This window comes from Mus pahari, chromosome 9, assembly GCF_900095145.1.
Source record: "Mus pahari chromosome 9, PAHARI_EIJ_v1.1, whole genome shotgun sequence".
In the NCBI taxonomy this organism is placed as follows: domain Eukaryota; kingdom Metazoa; phylum Chordata; class Mammalia; order Rodentia; family Muridae; genus Mus; species Mus pahari.
Window position 1 is genome coordinate 24,823,300 of NC_034598.1, and position 27,682 is coordinate 24,850,981.

General features: G+C 45.7%; 2 protein-coding genes across 3 annotated transcripts in view; one reads left to right on the top strand and one right to left on the bottom strand.

Moving 5' to 3' along the window:
* The window catches only part of Pla2g12b (phospholipase A2 group XIIB), a 22,740-nt gene extending 14,209 nt beyond the window's left edge, over positions 1-8,531 (top strand). The window contains exons 3-4 of one of the 2 annotated variants that reach the window (XM_029542331.1): positions 1,597-1,762; positions 7,056-8,531. In XM_029542331.1, coding sequence (XP_029398191.1) covers positions 1,597-1,762; positions 7,056-7,174 — 285 coding nt within the window. In that variant the 3' untranslated portion in view covers positions 7,175-8,531. Of the gene's footprint in view, positions 1-1,596; positions 1,763-7,052 lie in introns of both variants that reach the window. The other variant, XM_021205726.2, reaches the window with a different exon arrangement.
* Positions 8,532-8,968: 437 nt separating this feature from the next.
* Positions 8,969-27,066, bottom strand: Oit3 (oncoprotein induced transcript 3). Its single transcript, XM_021205340.1, has 9 exons — positions 26,919-27,066; positions 24,078-24,452; positions 23,260-23,367; positions 21,403-21,525; positions 16,405-16,527; positions 14,995-15,155; positions 13,381-13,796; positions 10,906-11,005; positions 8,969-9,640 (listed from the first exon to the last, which is right to left on the bottom strand). The coding sequence occupies exons 1-9, from the start codon at positions 26,980-26,982 to the stop codon at positions 9,467-9,469; spliced, it is 1,644 nt and encodes a 547-aa protein (XP_021060999.1). The 5' UTR covers positions 26,983-27,066; the 3' UTR covers positions 8,969-9,466.
* Positions 27,067-27,682: the final 616 nt, after the last annotated feature.

Below are 27,682 nucleotides of genomic sequence, written 5' to 3' on the forward strand. Positions count from 1 at the left end.
TGCACCACTGAATGCACTCATGCACCACTGAATGCACTCATGCACCACTGAATGCACTCTTGCACCACTGAGTGCACTCATGCACCACTGAGTGCACTCGTGCACCACTGAATGCACTCATGCACCACTGAATGTACTCATGTACCACTGAATGTACTCATGCACCACTGAATGCACTCATGCACCACTGAATGCACTCATGCACCACTGAATGTACTCATGTACCACTGAATGTACTCATGCACCACTGAATGCACTCATGCTTTCTGAATGCACTCATGCACCACTGAATGTACTCATGTACCACTGAATGCACTCTTCCACCACTGAATGCACTCATGCACCACTGAGTGCACTCATGCACCACTGAGTGCACTCATGCACCACTGAGTGCACTCATGCACCACTGAGTGCACTCATGCACCACTGAGTGCACTCTTGCACCACTGAGTGCACTCATGCACCACTGAGTGCACTCATGCACCACTGAGTGCACTCATGCAACACTGAGTGCACTCATGCACCACTGAATGCACTCATGCACCACTGAGTGCACTCATGCACCACTGAGTGCACTCTTGCACCACTGAATGCACTCATGCAACACTGAGTGCACTCATGCACCACTGAGTGCACTCTTGCAACACTGAGTGCACTACTGAGTGTGTGCATCTATCCATGTTTTTTGTTTTTAAAACCATCTCTGTCTTGCTCTGGATTATGTGTTAACTCTAACTTGGAAGGCAAAGCTATTTACCAATTTGGCAAATAAGTTTCATTTTGTGGTGCCAAGGCTCAAATTTGGTGCCTCAGGTACAGCCAGTGAGCTGGATTCTAAGGCGCGCAAAGCTTCTTCCATGTGCATACGTGCTCGCACGCATAGGTAGGTGCGTACATTTCCTGCTAAAATCTTTGACACATTAAATAAATTGACTTGTTAGCCTGATCATTCTCTTTTAGTGCTCTGATCTACTTTGATTTTATTTCATCTTCCTCCTCCTCCTTGCCCTCCCTCTCCTCTCCCTCCTCCCAGTCCTCCTCCTCCTTTAAAGACACAGTCTCATATAGCCCAGGCTTGAAATGTAGCCAAGGCTGGCCTTTACCTTCTGGCTGTCCTGCCTCTGCCTCCCGAATGCTGGGATACAGGCATGTGCTGCCAGGCCTAGTCTCTGCAGTTCTGAGGATAAAACCTCACGCACACTAGGCAAGCCCTCTCCCAGCCGAGCCACTTTCAATTCACTTTTTTACTTCAATAGACTCTCAGACCAATGTTACGTTTTAACCAAGTTTGAATTTCCTGGTGTTCTGCCCTCTGGACTGTCCCTCTAATTTCTGTTTTGTATCACCACACATGGCTGTGGATTTGAAAATAACTAATATCACAAAAGGAAAGATGAAAAAAAATAGGCTAGCATCACTTAGAAAGCTAATAACAACGTTAAAATCAGCATCCTGTGACTTGGAGCAGCTTTTCCCGAGTCCTTGGCATCTCCGGACTGATCTAGTACGTGGCACACACTAGTTCAAAGTGAGGTGGGCAGGGTTGCCTCAGGTCCCCGCTCTTATGTGGCATACTCTCCTGCTTCACTTTCCCAGATGGACCTGGGCATCCCAGCAATGACCAAGTGTTGCAACCAGCTGGACGTCTGCTACGACACCTGCGGTGCCAACAAATACCGCTGCGATGCGAAATTCCGATGGTGCCTCCACTCAATCTGCTCTGACCTCAAGCGGAGCCTGGGCTTCGTCTCCAACGTGGAAGGTAAGTCTCTTAAGGACACTTCCTGGTGACAGGGAGCCAGGGTCCCCTTGACTGGAGAGAGGGTTGGAGCTTGCAGGAAAGGTGGAGGGAAAGGCTAGGCATTCTTCATGGAAGATCTTGCTAGCCACGAGCTGCTGGGACCCACCCTGCAGCAATGCTTCCCGGAGAATAAAAAACCTGCCCTTTAAGACTGGAGAGAAAGAGTCCATGCCCCTGCTAACCATTTTTCCACTCAGTAGTCCTTCTATATAGGACCATGTGGTTTGGCTAACGCTCTGTTTTCATAGTTCGTGCTTAGCTTGGGCAGGGACTTTAGAAATTCTCTTCTGTGTGTGCGCAGCTCTCTGTGTTCCTCCAGATAACTGCTTTTGAAGCACTGCCTAACTCCTCGGCTTCCAGCTCTAGCTTGGTTCTTTTCTTTTTTCCTAATTGACTGTTCAAAAGTTTTCATCGCTCTACTTCGGAAGTCAGAACATGATAACCTGCTGTTAATGTTCAAAGTTTCCAGATGGGAAAGGCTGAGACTCGGGCTCCTCTGAGACACAGAGATAGCAACTGTGGGGACAGTCTTCGATGAAGTTCGCAGAACAGGGTCTAGAAAATAAGTCTTCGTGTGAATGTGTGAGGGCCCGGGATACAGAACATTAACTGGGCCTTGTAAAAGCAAGATCTTCTCTAACCTGTGGCCACAAGGGGTAGAAAGAGCTGTCATTGATGTAGGCTCGGATCAGGGAATGGCTCTAGGCCAATGTCCTATTGATTTTTCTTCCTAAATATCTCATTGCTCTCTTAATGGCCAGGTTACTGCAACATTCTGATTTTATGTTCCATCAACTGAGGGCCATCCACTGGGACCAGCTCTATTTTAATATTACCTAAATCTGACCACCTTCGCCTGCAGTTGAAGCCACTGAATAGTTTGTCTTCTCTAGAGACTAGAAACAAGCCCCAGAGTTCTCCATGCACAGCTCTGTCTAAGTCAGCCCTAGGCCAGCTCCTTAGCACCATTTCAGCCGTCCTGGTCTCTCTCTAGACTCCCACACTGAAATCTATCTGGGTTGAAGGCCTGGGCTTTCCACTCTAAAGCTCCATCCGTGAAGAACATTCTGAGAATGTGTTGGTGGCACTAAGACAGTGAGTGTATTTGAGGCTGAGCAGTGGTGGCGCATACCTTTAATACCAGCACTTGGGAGGCAGAGGCAGGTGAATCTGAGTTCAAGGCCAGCCTGGTCTACAGCGCGATTTCCAGGTCAGCCAGGACTATACAGAGAAACCCTGTCTTGAAAAACCAAAACCAAAAAGAAAAAAAAAAGACAGTGTATTAGAGATTTAATTTGTGGATTATTTAACTCACTACTAGTAATATGTCTACAGAGCTATACCATCAACTTCATGTTCCTTATCTTCCAAAGAAACCCTATAGCCATTTCCTTCAGACACCTCCACCCTCACCCATGCTCAGTCCATTTGGGAAACTAATTTCCACCTCTATTGATTTGCCTCTTCTGGAATTTTTATACAATAGAATCAAAATACTTGGGTTTCTGTGACCAACTTCTTTCATTTATCTATGCTGTGGAACGTGTCAGAAGGTCATTCCTGTTTAGTGCTGAAAACTAGTCCTTTGTATCCCTTCTCAGGCCATCTTCATCTGCCCATCAGGGGGAACTGGGCTTGGCTTTGCCGTTAGTGCTGCTACCTGAACACTGGCAGATGAGCGTCTGCAGGAACCATGTTTTCGTGTGTGTGTGTGTGTGTGTGTGTGTGTGTGTGTGTATTCGCTCGTGTGTGTGTGTGTGTGTGTGTGCGCGCGCACACGCATATATAAATGAGAAATTGCTGAATTATATGCAACATGTATTGAGCTGTTTGATAATCTTACAGAATGTTTTTCTAAACAGCCACACCATTTTATATTCTCCAAGGCCCCAGATTCTTCACATCCTTGTCAACATTCATTATTGTTTTTGTTACAGATCCTAAGTATCCCCCTGATAACTGATGATGTTGGACATATAAATGCATATATATATGACATATAAAGTATCTATCCAGGTTTATTGCTCCTTTTAAAATTTTTCTTTTAGTCATTGAGTCAGGAGAGCCTTTCTAGTCCCTCATCAGACTTTGATTTACAAGTATACACACACACACACACACACACACCCCTTTGAGGTCTCTGTGTAGCCCAGAATGATGTCAAACTTCCAGACCCTCCTGCCTCAGCCTCTGGTCTGGGTTACTACTGGTGGACCCCACCACAGCAGCTTCCACTGAGTGCTTATTTTTTTGAGCTTAAATTTTGATGAAGTGAAATCTGCTTTTTTCCATCAATGGTCTTTTTGCTGTCATGTGTAGTAAAGGCTTAACCAGACCAAACCCTAAAGTATCTACTCATCTTTTCTTCTAAGACTTTTGTGATCCTAGCTCTTGGTTTAGGTTTATGGTCCATCTTGGCAATTATTTATACACGGTATAAGGATGGGTCCAACCTCTTTGTGTGGATATCCAATGATTTAACTGTGATGTTGAAAGAGCCATTCTCACATTAAGCTGTAAAGTATAAGCAGTGCCTCTGACTTTTGACCCTCTTCTGTCACACTGGCTTGCACCAGCACCCCACGTCCCATCACCAAAGCACTGCTGTAGATCTGCAAGCTGAGATGTGCCCTTGAGTCTTGTTCTTTGTGAAGATCTCTCTGGACACTCTAGATTCCTGCCATTTCTATGGAATTTTAAGATCGGCTTCTTAATTTCTGCATTAAATGCCAGCTGTCGTTCTCAGAGTTGCGGATGAATCTGTGGATAAATTCTAGCAAAATTATGTCTCCCAGTCCAAGCACATGAATGCCTTTCTTTTTGTTTGTATCTCCATTCATCCCCCTCCCCCACTCCATGTGTTATTGTACTGGCTGGTTTTGTGTCAACTTGACACAGCTGGAGTTATCACAGAGAAAGGAGCTTCAGTTGGGGAAATGCCTCCATGAGATCCAGCTGTAAGGCATTTTCTCAATTAGTGACCAAGGAGGGGAGGGCCCCTTGTGGGTGGTACCATCTCTGGGCTGGTAGTCTTGGATTCTATAAGAGAGCAGGCTGAGCAAGCCAGTGGAGGCAAGCCAGTAAAGAACATCCCTCCATGGCCTCTGCATCAGCTCCTGCTTCCTGCCCTGTGTGAGTTCCAGTCCTGACTTCCTTGGTGATGAACAGCAGTATGGAAGTTGTAAGCTGAATAAACCCTTTCCTCCCCAACTTGCTTCTTGGTCATGATGTTTGTGCAGGAATAGAAACCCTGACTAAGACAGTTATCATTGTCATAGCATAGGCCTTGCAAGGGTTTGGTTTGTTGTTTGTTTGTTTTGTTTTTTTCCTTTTTGATATTATAGTAAATGGAACTGTTCTCTTCATTTTCTTTTTTAAATTTTGCTTCAGTTTTTGCAAGTGTGTTTAGGATAGAGCGCATGTGGAGGTCAAGGGACAACTCTTTAGTGTTGATCTCCCCACCACTCCTCCTGGCCCCACCTCCCATCTCGTTATAGAGATGCTGAGATAACACCTCTAAGCCGCTGGGCCCAGCTTCTGCTTTTGTTCTTGTTTACTAGAGACAGCATCTCACTGAATAGCCTTGGCTGGTCTGGGACTCACTATGTAGGCCAGGCTGGCCTCAAACTCAGGGATCCTCCTGGCTCTGGCTCCAGCGCTGGGCTCAAAGGTGTGAGCCACCACTTCCGACTGCAACTTTTGATTGTGAGCCTAGCCTTGAAGCAGCTGGGACATCTCTCCAGCCCCTAACTCCAGTTTTGTACATGGGCTCCCAGGATCAAACTCAGGCTGGTTTGTACTGTTCCCATTGATCCCTTCCTCCGACCATTTTAATTGGCTTGGCAGGTGACTTATTGATGCTGTGCAGAGAGATGATTGATTTCCACCTATTGGTTTATTCTTTGATCTGGCTGGACTCATGTATTAGTTTTCAGTGCACAGCTTAGTCTTTCACACAATGCCATCAGCACGTCCTTTCCATTGGGGTCTGAATGCCTTCTTTTTGCTTTACTTTTCTGGATAGAACCTTAAATACCCATGCGATGGAAGTGTTATGACTATCTATCCTTGTATATCTTCTTCCTGTTCTGTAGGGAAGAGGTATCAGCTTAGCTCTGAGCATGAGAACTGGCCCTGAGTCTTCCTAGGTGCTCCGTGTCAGGTGTGGAAGTCCTCCTCCTGCATTGCTGAGTGTTTCTATCACGGAAATGTCTGCTGTATGTGGTGTGTGACTTTTACTCTATTGGTAGGGGATATACTATACTGAGCTCAGTGTGTTAAACCAGCTTGAATTCTTAGGATAAGCCCCACTTGGTCACGGGTATGAGTCTAATTGACTAGTATCTGTTGAAGATATTGCATTTAGTCATGAGAGATATCTATCAGTGGTTTTCTGTCTGTCTGGTTTCTCTGCCTGATTTTGTTACCAGAATACTACTGACCACATACAATGGAATAGATACAGTCCTAGGTTTTGGAAGCATTTAGAAGGGATTGCTACGAATAGCAAATATTTCTTGAAACCACCAGGCAATGGATCTCTTTGGCAGATGCACTTTTTTAGTGACTAGTCCTCAGTTTTCATTTTCGATTCCATTGAGTCAGTTCAGTGGAGAATTTATATTTCCTCCAGGTTGTTTAAATGTTCTGGCGTGTCCATGGTATCTGTTATACCATGTCTTTCCCTGCCCAGTCCTCCCTCAGAGCCCCTTCTCCCAAGGGACAGGAAAACTTTCCATGAGTTCCCAGCCACCTTGTGGCTCCTGTCACTATGGTGTAGTATAATTAGCTATTGTCCCATTTGTTTGCTCCATCTCTTGGTCCAAGCCAGGAGGTCCCTGAGTTGGGATGATGTGTTTTATCTGTTTATCTCTGGTACCCTAGAGGAAAGCTGATTACTTATCTCTCACACATCTTCCTTCCATCAATAAATTACTGTGCACCCCATGGTTGATCAGGGAAACGCGGCAGTATAATCTAAACGAGTATTCTGAAATCATGATAGTGTGGGGTTTCTAATGATTTTCCCCTGGGGGGTGCCACAAAAGTGAGGTGCCAGAGAGTGTATCTGCTTGATTGGACTAGGGGGGGGCTTCTCTGAAGGTACCCCACTTGAAGACATGCCGGTTCTTTTAACTCTATGCTCCCTGTCTCTGCCACCCCTCTGCTCCTCACCCTGGAAATACCCTGCCTCGCTGGCTTCTGGGGTGGTCTGTGCTGGGTCTTTACGTGTCTATTCATCTTTCTCAAGCAGCCTGTGATTCTCTGGCTGATACCGTGTTCAACACCGTGTGGACCTTGGGCTGCCGACCCTTTATGAACAGTCAGCGGGCAGCCTGCATCTGTGCAGAGGAGGAAAAAGAAGAGTTATGAAGAGGAGGCAGCTCTTCCAGGCTTCGAGGCACATCGGGGCTGTTTCAAAGATGGCTGTGTGGCACGAGAGCCATCCTTTCTTCAAACCCTTCGGAGATCACGAGCTGGAGAAGGGAAGCAGCAGGAAAGTTGTCCTTTGAGGAAAGTTAAGAAAAAGGCACGCAGAATCTGAAGACTGTTCGCTGTCCCCGGTCGAGAACCGTGTGCCTGGAAATTCAGTTCTTAGCTGAAGGACCGCTACACGTAGATCCTGTTATTCCTAGATCTGGTCATGACAGTCATAAGCGAAATCTGGGGAAGCCCAAACATTTGGGAGATAATGACTTTTCTCGGGCCCATGTTTCAGTTGCCAGTTGACACCTCACATTTAATAAAACACACTTTTTAGAAAACTCTAAGAGAGATGAATGAATTCCATTCTCATCTATAGTTCTATCTCACTTAAGGAGGACAGCATCCAGGCCGGTAGGCAAGTTCTACCCATGAGATTCCTCACTGGGGAGCAGAGGCTTGTCTGATGAAGGTCAGATGGAATTAGGGTCCCTGAGCTTCCATTTCTCCCTCCAGTGGCCTGTCCCCGTGGGTCCACTCAGACTTCAAGCTCTGTGAGAGTCATTTGCAGATCTGAGATGTGTCTGGTTAGGGGTAGGAGGTATGCTTGGGAGTGACAGGCCATCCCCTCAATTGTGGCTCTCAGCACAGACTGTGCATTAGGAATACCTGTGGACCCATTAAACAAAGCCAGTCAAGACTCTGTGGGCGGTGCCCGGGCCACTTCCGATACTCTGCAGATGTTCTGTCGCCCCAAGCAGGCCACCAATGTGGATTATAATTAGCCAACGATTATAATTAGCCTGCCTGTTACTATGATTCAGTCCAAGGCCTGCTGTTTTGTACAGCCTTTCTGAACACAGCACACTCACTTTTACATTTGTTTAAAGCTGCTCTCACCCTGTCATATGAGAGAGAGAGAGAGAGAGAGAGAGAGAGAGAGAGAGAGAGAGATTATGACAAAGACTGAAATGCCCCAATGTTTAAAACAGTTACCTTTGACTATTCATAGAGAAACATTGTTAATTTCTGACCCAAATTTCCCACTCCTTCTATTTCCTTTCCTAATTTCATTAAGTTGAATCAGAATTGCCTACCATCCCTCACGGCAATTAAAGAGACCCCTGCCCCCAAAAGAAAACTCAAAACGGAACTGTTTGTTGCCGCCATTTTGAGAAGGAAAAAGAGACCCCAGTTGATCACATGTAAAGTCAGGAGTTAATTGGAGTATCTAGGAACTGAATCCACTGCAGATAACATTTTCTTTATGGTTTATGATATTTATTTCAATAAAATTTATTGAGCACCTGCAAAGTAAGAGTATGATATAATTTTATACCTTTTCCTATTGTCTTATCTAACCCAGGGCACAGAATACGAATATTCAGGGCATTTGGGACCAAAATTTAGTTTTGCTTATAGTATAGCCATTGGACTACTTATGTGCATTCTGATAACTTAAAAAATTAATTTATTTTACTTAGATGTATGAGTGTTTTGCCTGCATGTGTGTTTATGCAGCATATGCATGTCTGGTGCCTGGGGAGTTCAGAAGTGGCCATTGGATCCCTGGACGAAGTTACAGACAGTTGTGAGCCACCATGAGGGTGCTGAGAATTGAACCCGGGTCCTCCACAAGAGCAACCAGTGCCCTGATGAATTTATTTTTAGGTGAAAACATTTCACTCGAGGCAATATGAGAACACTAAAAATTACTATTCGATGTTCATCCTATTGTGTTTCTTTCCTCTTACACATTATTTTATTGATAGACTTTCAAATCCCTTTTAAATACTCTATACTGGGGTTGAGATTTTATGTCATAATTATTAGATATCTAGGAGATCATGAGTTATATTCTTAGTCATTCATTATTTTAGGTTTTTGACTTGGAATATCATTCCCAGCTCCTTACATTAGTGGCCCTGTTACACCACAAACGAGGTATTTCATTGTAAGAAAGGAACAGAGAAAATGAGGGAGGTGTCCTTCCCTGAGGAGAAATGCAGATCTTTGAATCCAGAAGCTGAGGCCCACCGAGGCCACATGGGCCAGCAGTGCTGTGACTTGGACGAACCCAGGGACAAAATCAGCCAGCCGGTTCTTTCATGGGGCGGGGTTGTCTAAACTCACAGTACATGATTTAAAGAAGCCAGCTGTCTTAGGAGGTTCTTTGATGGTCTCTGAGGACACAGGAAGTCATTCTAGAGGAGAGGACGGCTGGAAGCAAGGAAGCAGGAACTAGTCCTCCCAGTCAATGGTGATGGGGCCGCCTGTCAGTGTCTGGCTCTGCAGCCCAGCAGAGTCCTCGTCCTCACGCACCTCACGACGCACTCGCCGGTGGCACCCCTGGGCACAGCGGGAACGCTCATCCAGCACCCCACACACAAGGACTCGGCAGTGTAGAAATACCTCCTGAAGGGATAAGGGCGGTCAACTGTCACTGTAAGTGACAGCGGAGAGCCAACACAGTACCTCTCAATTCACAAACACCAACTAGAGGTGACAATGACAATCTTGTATTTATGGACAAGAAACAGAGGCTTAGGATAAGGAAATTGCCCAGTCCACACATTTAGAAATGTGGCCACATGGAACAGAGTCACGTGGATGACCTCAAAACCTAGCGCCATAACTCAGACATGCGCAGAAGAGACCTTAGGGAAGCCGTGTCCTGTGCCTTAGCATTTCAGTTCTCTGAACTGGGAGGAGCTCTGGGGCTCAGCGCTGGTAAAGAAGTCTTTTCCAGAAGGGTCTGTTAGGCCAGGATCAGTTACTCAGCTGGAGTTTTGGAATAACAAAATGGCTGCAAAGGTCACTTAGAGGCATTGTGGGAAAGAGCGCTGCTCTGTGAAGCTTGACCTGAGCTGTGTTTCAACACTGCCAACAGCAGCAAAAGGGATCCATCTTGTCACCCACAGCCTCTTGGGACAGCCTCTTGGGACAGCCTCTTGTCACCTTGACCCCTGTGTACACACCCTGTTAGGACACTTTCTTCGCTCCTGCTTTTCTCATCTTCATAATTTTAAAGACGGCTTAATGGTCCATTAAACTGATCCAGTGTGACTCCCTGGCTGTGTTTATTTGAGGCCCCCCTTCTGCCCTCTTAAAAGCATGCTATAAAACATAATCTGTGAGATTGCCAAAAGTGTATTTAGACAAAAATCATGTGCCGAGTTAATGATTGTGGCATACTGCTACGTAACTTAATTTAAAAATATATATCAGTTCACGCTGTTGTTGCTCACTTCCTATGACTTAGAAGGCCTCATAATTTGCAGTTTCCCATACATTCCATGTAGGACACTCCATATTACGAAGTTCTATGATTAGCATTCTGGGTTCTACCCTCTCCCCATTCCTGGGCTGTCTTTCCATGAGATTCCTGTCTAAATCCTTTGTTGAACTGACGGCAACACTGGCTTTTCACGCTAATCTGCCCACAAAGATTCCAAATTAGGGTCCTATGACATTCTCTGTGCACGGCCACTTTATGTGGGTGTGGCGAGGGGCAGGCAATTGTAATGTGTGTGAACCCTGAGTTTCTCAACGGCCACTTTAACTATACTCTCCCAGAGGTTGTGCAGAAGCTAACCAAGGGCTCTTAAAATGCTAGTGCACCAGGGCAATACGAAGGAAAGCTCAGGCACGGGGTTGTGGGACAAAGGTGTCCGGCTTACCTTGTGGTCTTTGCCCACAAACTTGAAGACGGGGGCTTGGAAGTGTTTTGCTAGGTGGTCCCTGGATGAGTACTGCTTTACTGAGTCATCGGAAACACAGCTAAAAGTAGGATAGACAGCGTGTCAGGCCTGATGGCTTCCACAGAGGCAGCAGACGCTCCCAGCCAAGGCATTTGGCCCAAGGAGAGGTGAAGTAGGTGGAGTGTGCTGGGCTGTATGCCAGCCTTGTGAGACGTCAACGGCTTCCTCTCCTGGCAAAGGCATCGTCAGACCTCATCGGGCAGGGCTAAGTAGGATGTCTGCCTATCCTCCATTCATGGGACCTCAGAGAGCACAGCATCCCTGCTTGGTTAAGGGCTCTGGGTAATTAGAAGCACCGAGATGTGCTCTTCAGAGAAACCGTTGGCTAGTAAGCTTGTCTTTCCGTCTGTGACATGTCATAGAAATCTAGGTTAGTACAGTTGTTGGTCTGAGAAGGGTCTTCCTTGGTTTAACACTTATTTCCTGGACATAGGAGGGACACAATCCCCCAGAGAGAGTACAGAGGCGAAGGAGCCATCTGTGCACATATGTGTAAGTTTCTCAGGTGACAAGTGGCCTCAGATGGTTTCATCTCTCTTTTCCCAAACATAACAGCAAGCTGCCATTTCACAGGGTCTGTGGTCTTAATCTTAGTTCAGTTTGGCACATTGTTATGAGGTGCCTGTCATGATGAGCTGGGGAAAACTTAGTAACTGACACACTGAGGCTTTGAATATTAATACACATTTTCTCCTAAGAAGCTAAGGACCCCTTTTTTGTGTGATTTGATCTGTTCTAACTTATTTTATATCTTCTGGCATGTACATGCGTGTGTGCACACAGAGTCACACACAGACATAAACGTACATATGCACAGATGTATTTTTCTACTTTATGTGTACTAAGGGTCAAGGGAGAATCAGCGGAGCTTCTTTGAACTGTCTAGACAGAAGGTGACCGTCCTTTACCCAGAGTCTAAACAACAAGAACGTAAGCAGACTTCTCAGCACGAGACAGCAGCTGACTCGTCTCTGGCAAATGTAAGAAATGGCTTCTAAGCTGACCTTGTTGAATTAAGGGTCAGAAACCACTGTACAGGGTGCTGAAAGCTGTGAGGGGAGAAAAGAGCTGGGGGGTGGGGTGAGGAGGAGCAAGAGAGAACTAGAAGCTTCCAAGGGAACTGGGCAGCAAGGGGAAGGAAGGCCCCAAGGCCAAGGAATGTTCCTGACACACACCATGCCCCTCCCCCATCTAGGAGACTGTAGTCCCTGACTGCCTGAGCTATGTCCCAGCTGCCATTTAGGCCAAGGAAGAAAGAGATCTTGATATGAACTAGGGGAATGGTTAGGTTCACTAACACCAGCATATACCTACAAACCCAATCCAGGACCTTTCGGCCCTGCCACAGAAGTCTCCATATTGTTTCCTCCAGCATCCACCAAGAATTTCTTCCCTTTCCAATCCTTCCCGATTCGTTTCTTATTTCTGTGTCTATGCCTATGAGGTCTGTTTGTGCTCATATGGGTATGTGCATGTGTATATGTGAGTTCATGTGTGCGTCTGTGAAGTCACAGGGCAATGTCTTCCTCCGTCACTGTCCACCTTATTTTTTGAGGCAGGGTCTCTCACTGACCCTGGAGCTCATAGATTAGGTAGACTGTGTAAGTGGGTGAGTGGGTGAGTGGGTGAGTGGGTGAGTGGGTGAGTGGGTGNGGGTGAGTGGGTGAGTGGGTGAGTGGGTGAGTGGGTGAGTGGGTGAGTGGGTGGGTGAGTGGGTGAGTGGGTGCCAGGAATCTGAAGTTCTGACTTCTCTCTTGGGGCAGGCATTTCACCTACTGAGCCATATTCCCAGCGCGCCAGTATCAAACTCCTTGAGAGAGGAGTCGACACAGGCTGTCTCGGTGTCTTCCACAGCCTTATTCCGTTGTGACTCCTGACACATAGCTTTTCCCTCTGAGCAGGGTTAGGAATCCTGCTCTTAGCAACATGTGGACAATCCTTTGTTCTTTGTAGTCCTGAGTGTGTTCTGGACACTGGCACACATTTCTAGTGGACCACTGAACTTCTTCTTAGGTATTCCACAGGTGTTTCAAGTGGAAAACTACTGTTTTATGACCAAATTCAATGGTACCTCAAATTTGCTTTAAAAATTATATATATAATTTATATACATGATATTATATATAAAATAAATATATATAATAATTATATATGATATTGTATTATTTATATATACCATTATATAAATATATAAATAACATATATATAAGTTATATATACTATATATAAATTATATAAAATATACAATATTATATCTAATTATTATATTATATTACAATATTATATATAATTTGTATATACCACAGCACACACACCACACACGCACATGCGTGTGCGCACACACACACACACACACACACACACACACACACGCCAAGACAGCACTGCACTCACCCATCCTGGATCAGGTAGTACTTGAGGATTTCATCCATCTTCGCAGTGGGCGTGGCAAAGCAGCTCTCTACCAGGCTCTCCAGGCCGCTCACATGCACCAGGGGCTCGATGCCAAAGTAGAGTGAGTCTCGAAGTTTGAGTGTGGGCAGAGTTTCCCGGTACGGTTCCTCGAACTCGTGGTCCTTGAAAATCTCCAGTGTGAAGGGGAAGATGCCGTGGTTCCGGCTCCTGATTTCCAGTGGGGCATTGCGCAGGTTGGGCACGTATCCTTCTGAGATGGTGTACAGGCGTGGGAACTCACAGGTCACTGGGATCAGCAGTTTGCTGGTCCGAATGATGATGTCCCCGCTGCTCCCAGGGGTCTGCTTGGGCAGGCCCGTCACAATGTTGCTGGCCACGATTTTGTCATTCACCACCTGTGTCGGTCGGGGGTGAAGAGAGATTGTGGGATTGTTTCTGGTTACCTCTCTCCTCATCTTAACATTCTCCAAACAACCAGTGAATCCCAAGCTCTGGCCCTCACAAGAGGACAGTCTGTACTCAGATCCTGCTGCTGCTAAGCTACCCGCAGATTCATCCAGTACCTGCACCCACACCAGTACAGAGGTGTTTCAGCTATTTACCCCAGAACTATTTCTGCTCAGCCAAGAGGGAGTGCTACCAGCCAGTTAAGGGGCTATTCCAGCAGGTTACCCATAGAAACAGTCCACGCCTAAATGAGGAACCCCTATTCACTCCATAAATACCTTGTATCTCACCCAAAGTATTAGCCCTAGGATTCTTTTATCAGAACTCATGAACAAATGATCACTAAGGCCTCTGCGCTGACCTGTATCCAGTCCTCTGTATAACATCCATCGTTCATGCTGTGCGGTCAGAGCAACCAGTTACATCCAGTTTTTGTGGACTCAAACCTGCTGTCTCTCCCTAGCACACGAGTCAGGCCTTTGAAAGCAGGGCAGGCTGTTCTGTCCATTCACCTTAGCACGGACTGAGAGCCCTTGAGTTGCTGTTCCTGTGTTCCCCATCAAAAAGGCCTGTTGCCTCTTTACTTCTGTGTATCACACAGTTCTACCCACATTCAAGCCACAGCCCTTTCCTGAACTCCTAGAGTCCGTGTCTGTCGTGTGTCAGACAGCCTAGCTCTTAGTTACATTTCGGATCATCTCAGGACTGTTGTGTGTATCCCTAACAGGCAGGAATTTATTCCATATTCCCCTCTGGGGTTTCAGCATGGAGGTGTGAACATGTTTAGATAAGAAAAACATAAGCCTTTTACCTCAGTCTGGATCAACGTCTGGACTCATTCACCTGTCCTAAATGATCCACCAACCCCTTTAATCATTTCATCCTTAGCCTTAAACTGACTACAGGCTGTATCCTGCCTCTTGGTACTGCTAGGATTGATGTGGGAAAATACCTTGCATCCAGGTGTCTCAGGGTTGTGTATGAACAGCGGTGGCAGAATTAGTCATCCCACACCTCACCATTCCAGGACCATGGCCCGGGGCAGATGACTTGACTCTTGTGTGGACCTATCTCCCCATATACCCTCTGTCCGATACCTCCCTAAGTAGCTTTGGTCACTCCTTAAGTATCTGCCAGGGAACCTACGTCAACCACGGTGCCGCAGGTCTTGAGGGAGAAGACAATGTTGACGTGGGTGCCATTGGACACTCCTCGGCAGGAGGTGTTGGTCAGAAAGAGCTCCAGGCCTCCAACCAGCTCCCGGGGGACACTCACTTCAATGGCGCTGGACTTGCACAATACAGGGACTGTGTGTAAAGGAATTCTGTTAGAGCAGGAAACCTGGCTTGGGGGAAAGCTAAGGGGGCTTCTGGGGGAATGCTTTCTGCTCCGTGCAATCTGCACTCTTGGCTCTTTTCTCCAGGAAAGGGCTCAAAGCAAGTCGATGAATACAGCCAGGATCCCTAACTCCCGAGATAATGGTTAGTGATGCTCCTCAAATCATATTCTTTTGAGCAGGAAATAGTGTGGTTAAGCTTCTGCTCAACAAACACCTGTCCAAAGGGTGGCTGGAATGACTCTATGGGCCGAGACATCCTAAGAATAAACTTTAGTGCCCACACAATTCACTGGAAGCACAGGAAAGACACTGCTAACATAGGATTAAATGGCCCAGCAGAGCTGCTGTGTTTTGACATTAGTTACTGCCCCATTAAACAGACATAAAGAGTGTTCCCGAACTCTGGAAGCCTTCCCAATTGTCCTTGAGCTACTCAGTTAGTTAACTGTAAACTCAGACTATAAATTCCACTTTAACTTCATATGAAGAAAAGGTCACTTTTCTGTGGCCTTCCTAAGTCCATGTTCTCTCACCCTGCAAACACCCCCAAAGGACACTGGGTACTGCCAGAGTCCCATCTGTGGGCACACATCTGAGCATGGAGACACACAAAGAAATCAGACACTGGGGCTCGGTCCATGTTTGCTGGGTGATCGGATTAACAGCCCAGACACCAAGAACTGGGGAGCAGTTCTCAGGACACTATTGACGATGGGGAAGAATTCGCCATTCATCATTATTCAAGCTAGGCTTGGGCCCTGGAATTCTGCTGAATAAGTCAATAGTTCTAACCGAGCAGCAGTTGCACTGTTGGCTATAGAAATCAGAGACCAACTCAGGCAATCAGCGAAGGAAAGCTAGCTTTTCTGGACTTTCAAAAGAGGGAGCTTTTCCCACTCCTGTCTGTTTATGAGACAAGGTCTCACTGGGTAGCTTCGGTTGGCTTTGCTTTCTTAAACAGGGTTCTAGCCTCCATCACCCAAGTGCTGGAATTACAGATTGAACTGGCACACCCTAGAGGGGGGAGGGGGAGGGAGAGGGGGAGGGGAGGGGCATCTCTGTTGAACCATTCCTGACTGCTGACTCAGAGGACACTTGGTGCTCAGAGGGACAGTGTTCTGAAAGATAAGAATCGTACAGTCTGGGAGGAGGGAAGGCAAAGGTGTGTGGGGGGGAGGACCTTGTGTGAATCAGAAGGGATTCAACCCTTGCCCTACCTTGGCAAGTGTGATTATCTTCAGACAGCACCAAGCCCCGGGGACATTCACACTGATAGCCCTTCTCAGACCCAAGGCAGGAATGGCTGCAGCCACCGTTGTTGTTGTGACAACCTTCGATGTCTGCAGAGGAAAGCGGCAAAGATGAGAGTCGCCCTGTAGCCCTCTTCTGCAGGAATCTCAACATTAGTCACCAGAGATTACTCTTAACTCACGACACAATCTCCTGTGCTCTAATGTGGTAACTGGTGACTAGGCAAACCCACAAAAATGTTCACTAAATGTTGTGACTGCCAAGAATAATCCACCGTCCTCAGCCACAGTTACTGAGGCTCTCCGGGCGTTTGTAGAGTATCTTTCTAGTTTTCTCGTGATTAGAATGAGGTCATAAATATGTATAAGGCTCAAAAGCCATTTCTTAACTGTTATAATATATGTACACATACATTAAAATTTTAGAGACCTATTGATGGATGCAAAAGGATTGAGTAAAAGTTCTTCTGGGTGGGTCAGGGTTGCTGCAGACCAGTTGGATCATTGGCCCCTCTCCTAGACTCTCTAGGAATAACAGCATCAGATATAAAAGGTCCAGGGTAGGCTAGGGAGCTGGAGAAGTAGCTCAGTCATGGTGTTTGCCTACCATTCCCAAGGCCCCAGGTCCTGCCCCTACTCCAGCATGTCAATGACCATACTCAATCCCCAGAATGATATTTGTGGGACTTGGACGTTATCTTTTAGGTTGAGGGCTGTCAGATCCCAGTCTGCTACACGGTGTTTAAATGAAGTTTTCTTAGCACGCATAGGCATGACTGTTTGCAGATCATGATGGTCTATGGTTATTTTATTTCCTTATTTTTCACTACAAGGGCAGAACTGGGTAGTTCTGATTGATTCTGGATGGTCCACACAGCATTTATCAACTGGTCTTTATGCCAAAGGTTTGTGCTCTGTTCTAAGAAGATCGAAGGAAATGGTTCAGATCATCTAACATGCTCAGGGAGAGATGGAAACTGATGCCCAAGAGTGCTAGGAAAAACAGGTTAGAGGGTCGTCAGTAAGTTGATGTAGTATACGTACATCAGTACTTGGGCAATGTAAGAGACTAAAGTTATAATGAATTCATCTTTATTACCTGCCTAGAAGCCAAGCCCACCTATAATATTTTAAAAAGTTTATGGTGTGTGTGTGTGTGTGTGTGTGTGTATGTGTGTGTGTGTATGTGGGCATGGATGTGTGTGCATAGCAAAGCCACAGTGTGTGTGTGTGTGTGTATGCAAACATGTGCATGCATGTATAGCAAAGACATGGTGTGTGTGTGTGTGTGTGTGTGTGTGTGTTGTACATTGTGCAACTGTGTATACAGGAAAACCACCATGTGAGCCTGTGCATACTTGTCTGTGTGTGTATATAACAAAACCACAGTGTGTGGAGGTCAGAGAACAACTTGTGGGCTCAGTTCTCTCCTTCTAGCTTGTGGGTCCCAGGGATCAAACTCAGGTCATCAGGTTTGGTGTCAAACCCTTACCTGCTCAAACATCTTACCGGCCCTAGACAAGCCATATTTTTTTTTCCATTAATTAATTTATTTACTTTACATCCTGCTTATAGCCCCTCTCACTCCTCCCAATTCCCCCTTCACACAGCCGCCCCCTCCCCTTTGAGAATGAGGAACCCCAACCCCTTACCAATCCACTATGGCACCTCAAGTCCCACTGAGGCCAGACAAGGCAGTTCGGTTAGGGGAACAGTATCCAAAGGCAGGCAAACAGAGTCAGGGTAAGTCCCCCACTCCAGGCGTTGGGGGACCTGCATGTAGACCAAGCTGCACATCTGCTACCTATGTGTGGGAGTCAGGGGAAAGGGGGCTAGATCCAGCCCTTAGATGCTCTTTAGTTGGTGGTTTAGTCTCTGTGAGCCCCCAAGGGTCCAGGTTAGTTGACTCTATTGTTTTTCTATCAAAAACAATATTCCTTCCTGGTTCCTCAATTCTTCCCCCAGTTCTGCCACAAGACTTCCCAAGCTCTGGCTAACGTTTGGCCTCTGTTTCAGGTCAGCTGCTGAGGGGAGCCTCTCAGAGGACAGTCAGGCTAGGCTCCTGTCTGTGAATCCAGGCTGACTGACAGACACAAACATAGCCTGAGGCTCCAAGGAAGCTGAAGGAGGAAGGCAGGCCTGCAGGGTGTCCCTATTGATCCCTGTAGGACAGCTTGGCACACACCTCATCCCCTGACCCCCTACAAATTGGCAGGGGCTGCTACTCCATTCATTATGTCTGTCTCACACAGGACACCTGTGTATCCAGGTCAGCAGTGACACATATTGCTGTCAACAGTGTCTTCACAGGTTGTATCACTGTGACAAGCCAAGCCATCTATTTTTAAAGGAGTTTGTGGAGTTTTGAGATAGTTGAGATTATAGATAGTAATATGGAAGAAAATATAAAAATATGCTACTATGCTATGAAGTGTTAGAATCACCGGGATGGTGGCACACACCTTTAATCCCAGCACACTGGAAACAGAGGCAGGTGAATCTCTGAGAATTCTAGACCAGCTTGGTCTATATACCAAGCTGCAGGCCGGCCAAGAGTACACAGTGAGACACTATCTCAGAAAAAAAAAAGGTGTTAAAATCAACGTTGCAGGTTTTTTCCTTCTAAAAGAAGACTTCTCGTCAGTGCTGAGGTCACCCCTGGGCCTCACCTGGCTTAGCGCACACTCTGCTGCTGGTCACCTTCAAAATGACGTTTCCTAAGTCAGTTCATTTCTCTAAGTTGCAATTTCAATATTTGTAAGATGAAGCGGTAACTCTAACTAACTACACGGGGCATTTTCAGGTCAAAAAATGCAAAACAAAAAATTGTCCAAAAAAAAAAATCCAAATTGCCTTAAAGGATTTAAGCCCCTCGGGACGGTGGAAAGAAATGTTCAGGGCAGAAATGACCCCGTGAATGACTGGGGGTCATTTACATTTTTTTACTCTTCCCTATTTTCCTACTTATATAATAACCATTAAAATTTACTTAAAAATTCAAAAGTATAATTAATTTTTTAAAAGCTATAACCATTTAATAGCCGCACTAAAGAAACAAATACATTTAGCCTTTTAATAAAAGTTAAATGTTATAAATATAAACACTATTCTTAAAGTATTGCTTAGATAGACACATAAAATTTTTATCATTTGCTAAATATTTTTCAGTTATGGTTATTAGGTTTTAAGATTATATGAATATTAACTATAATAGTCTCAATAATGTGCTCATGAATAATTACAACTGTTCTTCATAAAATATTTTATTAATATTCAAATATGCTAAAATTATTACATAAAATTATTAAGATTTAAGGAGGACTCCTGACATCATTATTCAATAAAATTCAAAATAATTTAGCCTCGTTATAAGGACAGCAATTTAATACTCCAGTTAATGTTCTCTGAATTAATAATGCAAACTTTGTAGGACACTACTCATAAATTTTTCTCTTTGGGATGGTATCTTATTATTTTGAATGTGACAAGAATAAAATGAACTCTTTTATATAGATTATAACTATTAATAAACAGTTTTAACGGTACTGATGGGCAATCAGGTAGCCTTTGTAAATAATAACAACTATGCTATTTACCTGTCCATGGCAGGCTCTCAGGAGGTGTTAGGGCAACTCAGACTTGTGAAAGCAGGCGTGAGTTGCCCTAACACTGGCCAGAGCTGTGGTGAGGACAGAGCCGGAGTCCCATGGAACAGTAGCAGATTACTGAATCATTACCCATAAAAATGTGAAACATTACATCAACTAAAAAGTCAGAGAGTAATGATAGATACTTTCCTTTCAATTCCTTGCAATACATCAGTAAGGCTTTACTGCCATGCGCACAGCAACTTTCCTATTAAAAGTAGCTAATGGGGTTAGGCGGAGGCTGAGGGGTTAAGAGCCCTAGCTACTTTCCCAGAAGACCTGGGTTCAATTCTCCCAGCACCCACACGGTGGCTCACAACCATCAGTAACTCCAGTTTCCTAACCACTGTGGACACCAGTCACGCATCTGCCACATGTCCATACATGCAGGCAAAGCGCTCATACAAATGAAATAGAGTAAGCCTAAAATTTTTAAGTAGATAATTTAAGGAGGACTCCTGACATAAAATTCAAAATAATTTAGCCTCGTTATAAGGACAGCAATTTAATACTCCAGTTAATGTTCCAAAAATACATTAATCTTCCCTAAAACAAAGGAAAAATAAATCAATGTAAAAGAAGTTTCTCAAGTTGTCTTTCTTTTTTTTGTTTTTGTTTGTTTTGTTTTTTTGAGACAGGGTTTCTCTGTGTAGCCATGGCTGTCCTGGAACTCACTCTGTAGACCAGGATGGCCCCGAACTCACAGAGATCCGCCTGCCTCTGTCTCTGGAATGTTAGAATGAAAGGCGTGGGCTGCCACCACCTCTGTCTCAGTGTTTTCTCAATTTTCTAAGCCAATAAGAATCGTCTATGGAGAGCCAGGCGTGGTGGCGCACGCCTTTAATCCCAGCACTTGGGAGGCAGAGGCAGGCGGATTTCTGAGTTCGAGGCCAGCCNTACAAAGTGAGTTCCAGGACAGCCAGGGCTATACAGAGAAACCCTGTCTGGAAAAACCAAAAAAAAAAAAAAAGAATCGCCTATGGAATTTATTAAAATTATAAATTCTGAGGTCTCATCCCAGCCTGTTGAAGCAGATTTTCCCACCCAGAAGTGGCCTTGTGGGGCCTGGGGGGGGGGCAGTCTCAGGCCCAGTAAGGTTGAGAACCTGGGCTGCTGCCTGCCACTGTCAGCTTCTGGCCAGCAGTAGCTGGCACCTAGATATTATGTAGCAACATAGTTACCTCTGCACTTTAACAAGATCCTAGGCTGACAAACTGTTATTTTCCGCTACCGCCAGGCCAGCTTCCCAAATGTCAAAGAACAAGCCAGCGGCTCCCTTTGGATGCTGGGTTTGCATCCCCTCCTCACCCAGTCTCACCTTCGCAAGTCTTCCCGTCACTCCTGAGCACGCGGCCGACCCCGCATGCACAGCGGTGTGAGTTTTTGAGGTTCACACAGATCTCGCTGCAGCCACCGTTGTTGTGCTCACATTCATTTTCGTCTGTAGAAGAGAAACCACATCACTGCCACACCATTGAGCAACCTTACCCTGCCCCAGCCCCTGGACAGAATCCACCCCCTCCCCCTTGTCTTTCCAGACGCTGTTGGATAGCCCCTGCCCCGTCGAGCATGAGCCAGCGTAGTCCGGACTATGGGCCTGGTCCCCCCTAATCAAGCTGTTAGCTCATCTGTCTTCTGTTCATCTGTCCGCTGCCAAGCAGAAGGTGTCCGGGTACTTGTGAGATTCTTTAGAGTAGAGCTATGGGGCTAGCAAGATGGCTCAGCAGAGAAAGGCACTTTGCTAAACTGGACAGCCTGAGTTTGGGTGGAACACACAAGGCAGAAGATGAGAACCGACATCTGGAAGTTGTTCTGTGGCCTCTATATGCATGGCATGGCACATGGGCAGGCAGGCACAATAAATACATAAATGTAATAAGGGAAAGGCCACAGGAAATGGGGGAATGAGGTTCCTCTTGTGTGCTTATTTATTTGTTTTTATGAATTCCTCTTTCTCCAATAAGTTCATGAAAAAAATTGTTCAGTGCAAGGTCATAGATTTTGCTTCGTTTTGAAGCACAGAAAGAGCTTAAAGTGCAGAAGGAACTATCTAGCAAAACACTGTATGGAGATAGTCTTCTGTTATTGCATGACAAACCACCCTCACGTGCCAGCAGTAGAACCCCAGGTCATAGATGTCCACTTTCCCCTCAGGATGTTGACCTCGAGTCGACAAACTGAGATGTGATTGGACCTGACCTACAGGCACACTTGGAAACCTGCTCTGGGACAGGGCATCCTCAGAGGAGGCGAGAAGGGTAGAGAACCACAGAAAGGTCCTCATGCCGGATGAGGGCTTGGCACAAGTCACTGCAGACAGCTCATGGTGGAAACGGAGAGGCAAGCTCTAGAGGCGGTGATGAAAGAATAACCCAAGAGCCAAAGAGAAAAAAAAAAAAAACAAAAAAAAAAAACCAAAGGGGAAAAAAAAATGAGCTAAATAAGGGACGCCAACGTTTAGAGTTTGCAGTAGAAAGCCAAAGCAGCAAACAGTGGGTAAGACGAGTCTCATGTAGCCCAGGCTAGCCTAGAAGCACTATGCAGAAGAGGCTGGCCTTGTACTCCTGATCTTTCTTTTCCATCTTCCAAGTGCTGGGTCTCAGCTATGTGCCGCCATGCACTGGGCCCTGAACCGACTTTGAAATGACCTGATAGTATATCTCAATTTGGATGTCCGACTTAGTGGGTTTATTTTTTGAGTCAGAGTCTTGCCTATGTAGCTCAGGATGGATTTGAATTCACCATTCTTCTTCTGCCTCAACCTCCTCAGTGATAGAGCTTCAGAGTGCAGCACACCTTAATGGAGGCCAGTTTTCATCAGAAACATTTAATCTGTATTTTACAGTTCGTAAAACAAAACAAAACAAAACAAAAAACAAATTTCAGTCATTCGAGTTGTCCCAAGCATTTTTGGTTTGCCAATGGCTGGATCAAAAAAAGCGTTTATATTAAAATCTAGTAAACTTAAGAGTTGGATCCTCAGGCACACTGGCCACTTTCAATGGCTTCATAAGAGCAGACTGTGTGGTTCCAAACTGTCCCTGATCACACCATGAGCTTGTCCTGTGCTTCAGTTGTGAGCAACAAAGACAAGCTCAATTGCAAATGCTCAGAGATTCACTGGGATGTCTCATGGATCCTGAGGGATCATTTCTGCCCTGTGACTAGTTCTTACCAAAGCAAGTCTGCCCATCTGGGCCCAGCGAGGTTCCCGGAGAGCATGCGCACTCGGTGGTGTCCAGGCAGTTGCCATGACAATCCTCATCACAGATGTCATAGAAATCTATGGGAGGACAACAGTTATTTTCTGTGAGTGGAGAGTCTCAGAGGACCCTGTCTTTTGAATTGTCTCATGGATGCAGGTGTGGGCTACAAGTTCTTGACATTTCTCATGGCTCGGGGACTGTATCGCCAATGGAGAGAGACCAGCTGTGCATAGGTAGCTTGGTCCATTCAGATAACCAATTCCCAGCTACAGACCTCAGACCCATGGTGACCAGAGGACTTCAGCAAACTAAACACATCAGTGCATATGAGCTAGGTCATACTCAACTGTGGTCTCTCTAGAGTATGCACAGGAGCTGGGAACACCAGCTTCTGTGTGCCCTGGGTTTGAGCTTTACTGTTAAGGTTGTTTATGAAGTCCCCAGATTTTTGATGGCATTGGTGATGTAGTAATTCACTTCTAAGTATTATTGACACTAAGTTGCCTCTTCCCATTATATATCATGTCTAAAAAGCATCAAGAGCAAGCACAAAGATACCGTGTGGATGTCTGGGCATCTATCTGTTCACCCATTGGTCGTCTCTACACAAGTAGATTACTGTGGGCTCTTCCATACTCAGGAAGGTAAAAATCCATCACTTCTAATCTTGTAATGTTTTAATGAATAAACATAAAAGAAATGAGCATCACAATAACTGACTTTCATACAGTGCCCTTCTCTTTAACTCCATCTGTGGGCTTGCTGGGGAGCACAGGAGGGTACTTACGGCCACAGTAGACGTGGAAGCAGACGGTGGGCTTGGCCAGCCGATACACGTAGTAGCCTCTGGGGCAGGCCTTGACTTCCACCGTGGCGTTCCACAGACAGCAGTTTCCTTTGAAGCTGGCACAGGCCTGGCGTTGCACAATGCCATCCTCTTCTAGGGGGTGGCTGCCATTGAGCCAGACAGGAGCATGGGTCCCACAGTGATTTTCTGGTATGCAGAAGGTGGGCATGGCATCTCCTGCCATCCCCGTGAAGCGATACCACTCCCCATTCATATGGTTGTCGCAAAGAGGTTGATTCTGGGACTCGTCGAACTGGTGGTCAGTGTTCCTCCAGGGCTCGTTCAGACTGATGTAAGCGGAACAAGGATCTAGGGCTGGGAGTGAAAGGGGACCCAGAGACACACGGTATGTTTCAGATCACAATGCCAATGACTGGCTACATCCACCTCACTCTTGCATTTTGATTTGACAAACAAAATGTGTGTGTATGTGATGTGATGTGATATGATGTGATGTGATATGATGTGATGTGATGTGATGTGATGTGATGTGATGTGATGTGATGTGATGTGATGTGGTGTGGTGGTGGTGGTGGTGGTGGTGGTGGTGTGTGTGTGTGTGTGTGTGTGTGTGTGAAAGGGGGAAGGCCTTTGCAAAAGTGGCAGTCAGGTCTTGCCTCAGTATGAAGACTGACTGAATAAAGAATGTGGAAAGCTCATTCCACAGAAAGGGAAAGGCCCAAGGCACACCGCCAGTTGCTTTGAAATACACTGCAGCCTGGCAAGAGCAGGTGGGAAATAACTTGACGGTCTGGGGCAAGAAGTGGTCAGGACACTGCGCTTTCTGGAAATGACATTTGCAGAATTGTAGATTCTTGCTTGTGCCACCTTCTCTTCAAGTTTTGTGAGTTCCTTCCAAAGTCTTTAAAATGCCTCTGAGCTGCCCCAGCCGAGTGCCAGCTGACAATCCAGTGCTCCCTGAAGAGATGTCCTCAAATTCCCTCCCTTCTCCTGGGGGGGGGGGAGTCTCCTCCGCCCCCCTGGCTATGGCTCTCCAGCCAAGCAGGGCTTTCAGAACAATTTCACAGATGATTATAACTTCATAGAAATATTTCACTCATCTCCCTGTCTCTAATTTTACAAGAAATGTTAGACTCTCAACCTTTCATGGCATTGACAGCAACTCCTGTAATGACTATTCCATGATTTCTAAAGTTTTTCTTAAAGTTAAATGTCATTTCTTATACTGTTGAAAAGTTCAGTTGCCCTCCTGTTGTAGAGGAACAGTGATGTGAAGAAGAGATGTTACACAAACACAGTTGCTGGATATTTGCTAACATTACATTCTTCCATCCTCTTTTAAAATGCCCATTTTGTGTCAAATCCTCTTTTTGCTCTCAGTGTGGCATTATACAAACTGATCCTAATTAGCTCAGACAGTCCTCAGCTTCAGGACTTGAAAGAGAACAGCACTGTATGTTTCTCTCAAGGCCCCCCTCCCTGCTAGAAAGCTCAGTGGCCCACTTAGGAGCTTGGGTCTTACACAAAGACCAACCACGGGGCCTGAGCAGACATATTTGTGTCCCTAGCTTGTTATCCTGGAGGCTGGTGTACCTGGGAGGCCCTGTGCACTGTCCCAGTCCCGGTCTTTGCAGCCCCTGTGCCTTTGCTGTGTCTAGAGGCTTCCTGTCCCCTGCTTCTTCCTGCCACCTCTTCTCTCCTGTGTTCCAAGCAATGAAGTGCTGCTGATTACTATTACCTCAAGCCTACGGTCATTCACATTGCTTTAGTTTCTATCTACAATGTCCCCTGTCCCAGGACCCCATCCAGGATGTTGCAATACGCATAGCTTTCCGTATCTCCTCAGGGGTCAACCTTTTGTTGTTGTTGTTGTTGTTGTTTGTTTGTTTGTTTGTTGTTACTTGATTTCTGTTTTTCAAGACATGGTTTCTCTGTGTAGCCCTGTCCACTCTGTAGACCAGGCTGGCCTCAAACTCACCAAGATCTACCTGCTTCTACCTCCTGAGTGCTGGGATTAAAGGTTGTGCCACTATTTGCCTGGCTTCAAACTTAGTGTGTGTGTGTGTGTGTATGTATGTATGTATGTATGTATGTATGTATGTATGTATATGTATATATATATATATATACACACACACATATGTAAATATATATAGGTATATGTGTATACTTAAAGGTGTCAGCATGGCCCAAGTTACTGCAGAGAAGCCAGTCTAAGCCAGTCACACATGGAGCTACACAGAAACGCCCAGAAGGATCCTCGTTGGCTAGTTTTATGCCAAGCCTGAGAAAAACAGCTTAAGAGTTGCTTGGTCTGTGCAAAAAGTCACTCATATTTTTAAAGGTCAAATTTAATACCTGTTTTATCCAGGTCTGTACCCTTCATGGGGACAGAACATTTGCTCCCTTTTACTCATTAAGGAAAAAGCTCTACTCTCATTTCTAAAAGAAACAAAATATTGTTTCCATTCTTAAAGTTGGAACTCTAAAGTCCTTACCCTAGGAAGAGATCTAATTTCTCTTCACACATACTCCCAGAACCCCTTAGCTCAGAGAAGGGTCTTAGAGAAAAAAAGATCCTTGGAAGTCCTGGACACTCAGGCAGGAAGCTAAAGGAACACACAACAAAAATTCTCTGGCATATATCCGTGTAGGCTGAATGACTGTTGCTTGTTTTTTTGTTTAGTTTAGTTTTGTTTTTGTTTTACACAACCATAGGGCTGTATTTAAGGCCCCGTCATCTGGTTCTTAACATTTGGTACCTAAAAGCAGATCGCAACACAAAAATACATTGTGCCAAATTCTTGACACGAGACTTACCCGCGGGTGACACCAAGGTGACCGTGGTGGAGAGGCCAGTGAGCAGCAGGAACAGAGGCGTCATTCTGATCCAGCTGCCAGGAGTGGAATGGAAGATGCTGTAACAACAGTTCTCCGCTGTTCTCTCAAGCACGGAAGGGAAGATGTCCCTCTGGACTCTTAGGAAGAAAATCTCTATCAGCGCTGGCTAGGACCTCGTGGGGCAGCGGAAGAGGGTGAGCGGGATAACGCTCTGGCCTTGACTCCAGATAGGGGCCCGGCTCTTCACCTTTCTCAGCACTGTTTTACTGATACGTGTCTTTAGAGGAAACAAAAAACAAAAAAACCCCTCACCATGCCTCATCCTCCTATTGTGTGTCCCCCACCCCCTCCCCCCAAAGAACCACCAGGAACAGAGCCTTCTGTATCTTATCCAGAAGGGAATTCTCACTTAGGAACATCCCCTCACGTCAAATCTTGTTTTGTGACTTCTAGGAACTGACTTCCTGATGCGGCAGCCATGGCATTGTGCAGCCTCCTTCAGCCAGAGTGAGACAAGCCACTCCGTTGGAACTGGGTACTGGGGAAATGTCGCAGTCTGATGGCCCAGGAGATAATAAGAGTACACATACATACATACATACATACATGTACGTACACACATATACATTCAGAGAAACACACAGGAATACACACACGCACACACAAACATATATACAGACATACACATAGACACAAACGCTCACACACAGAGACACACATAGACACACACACACACACACACA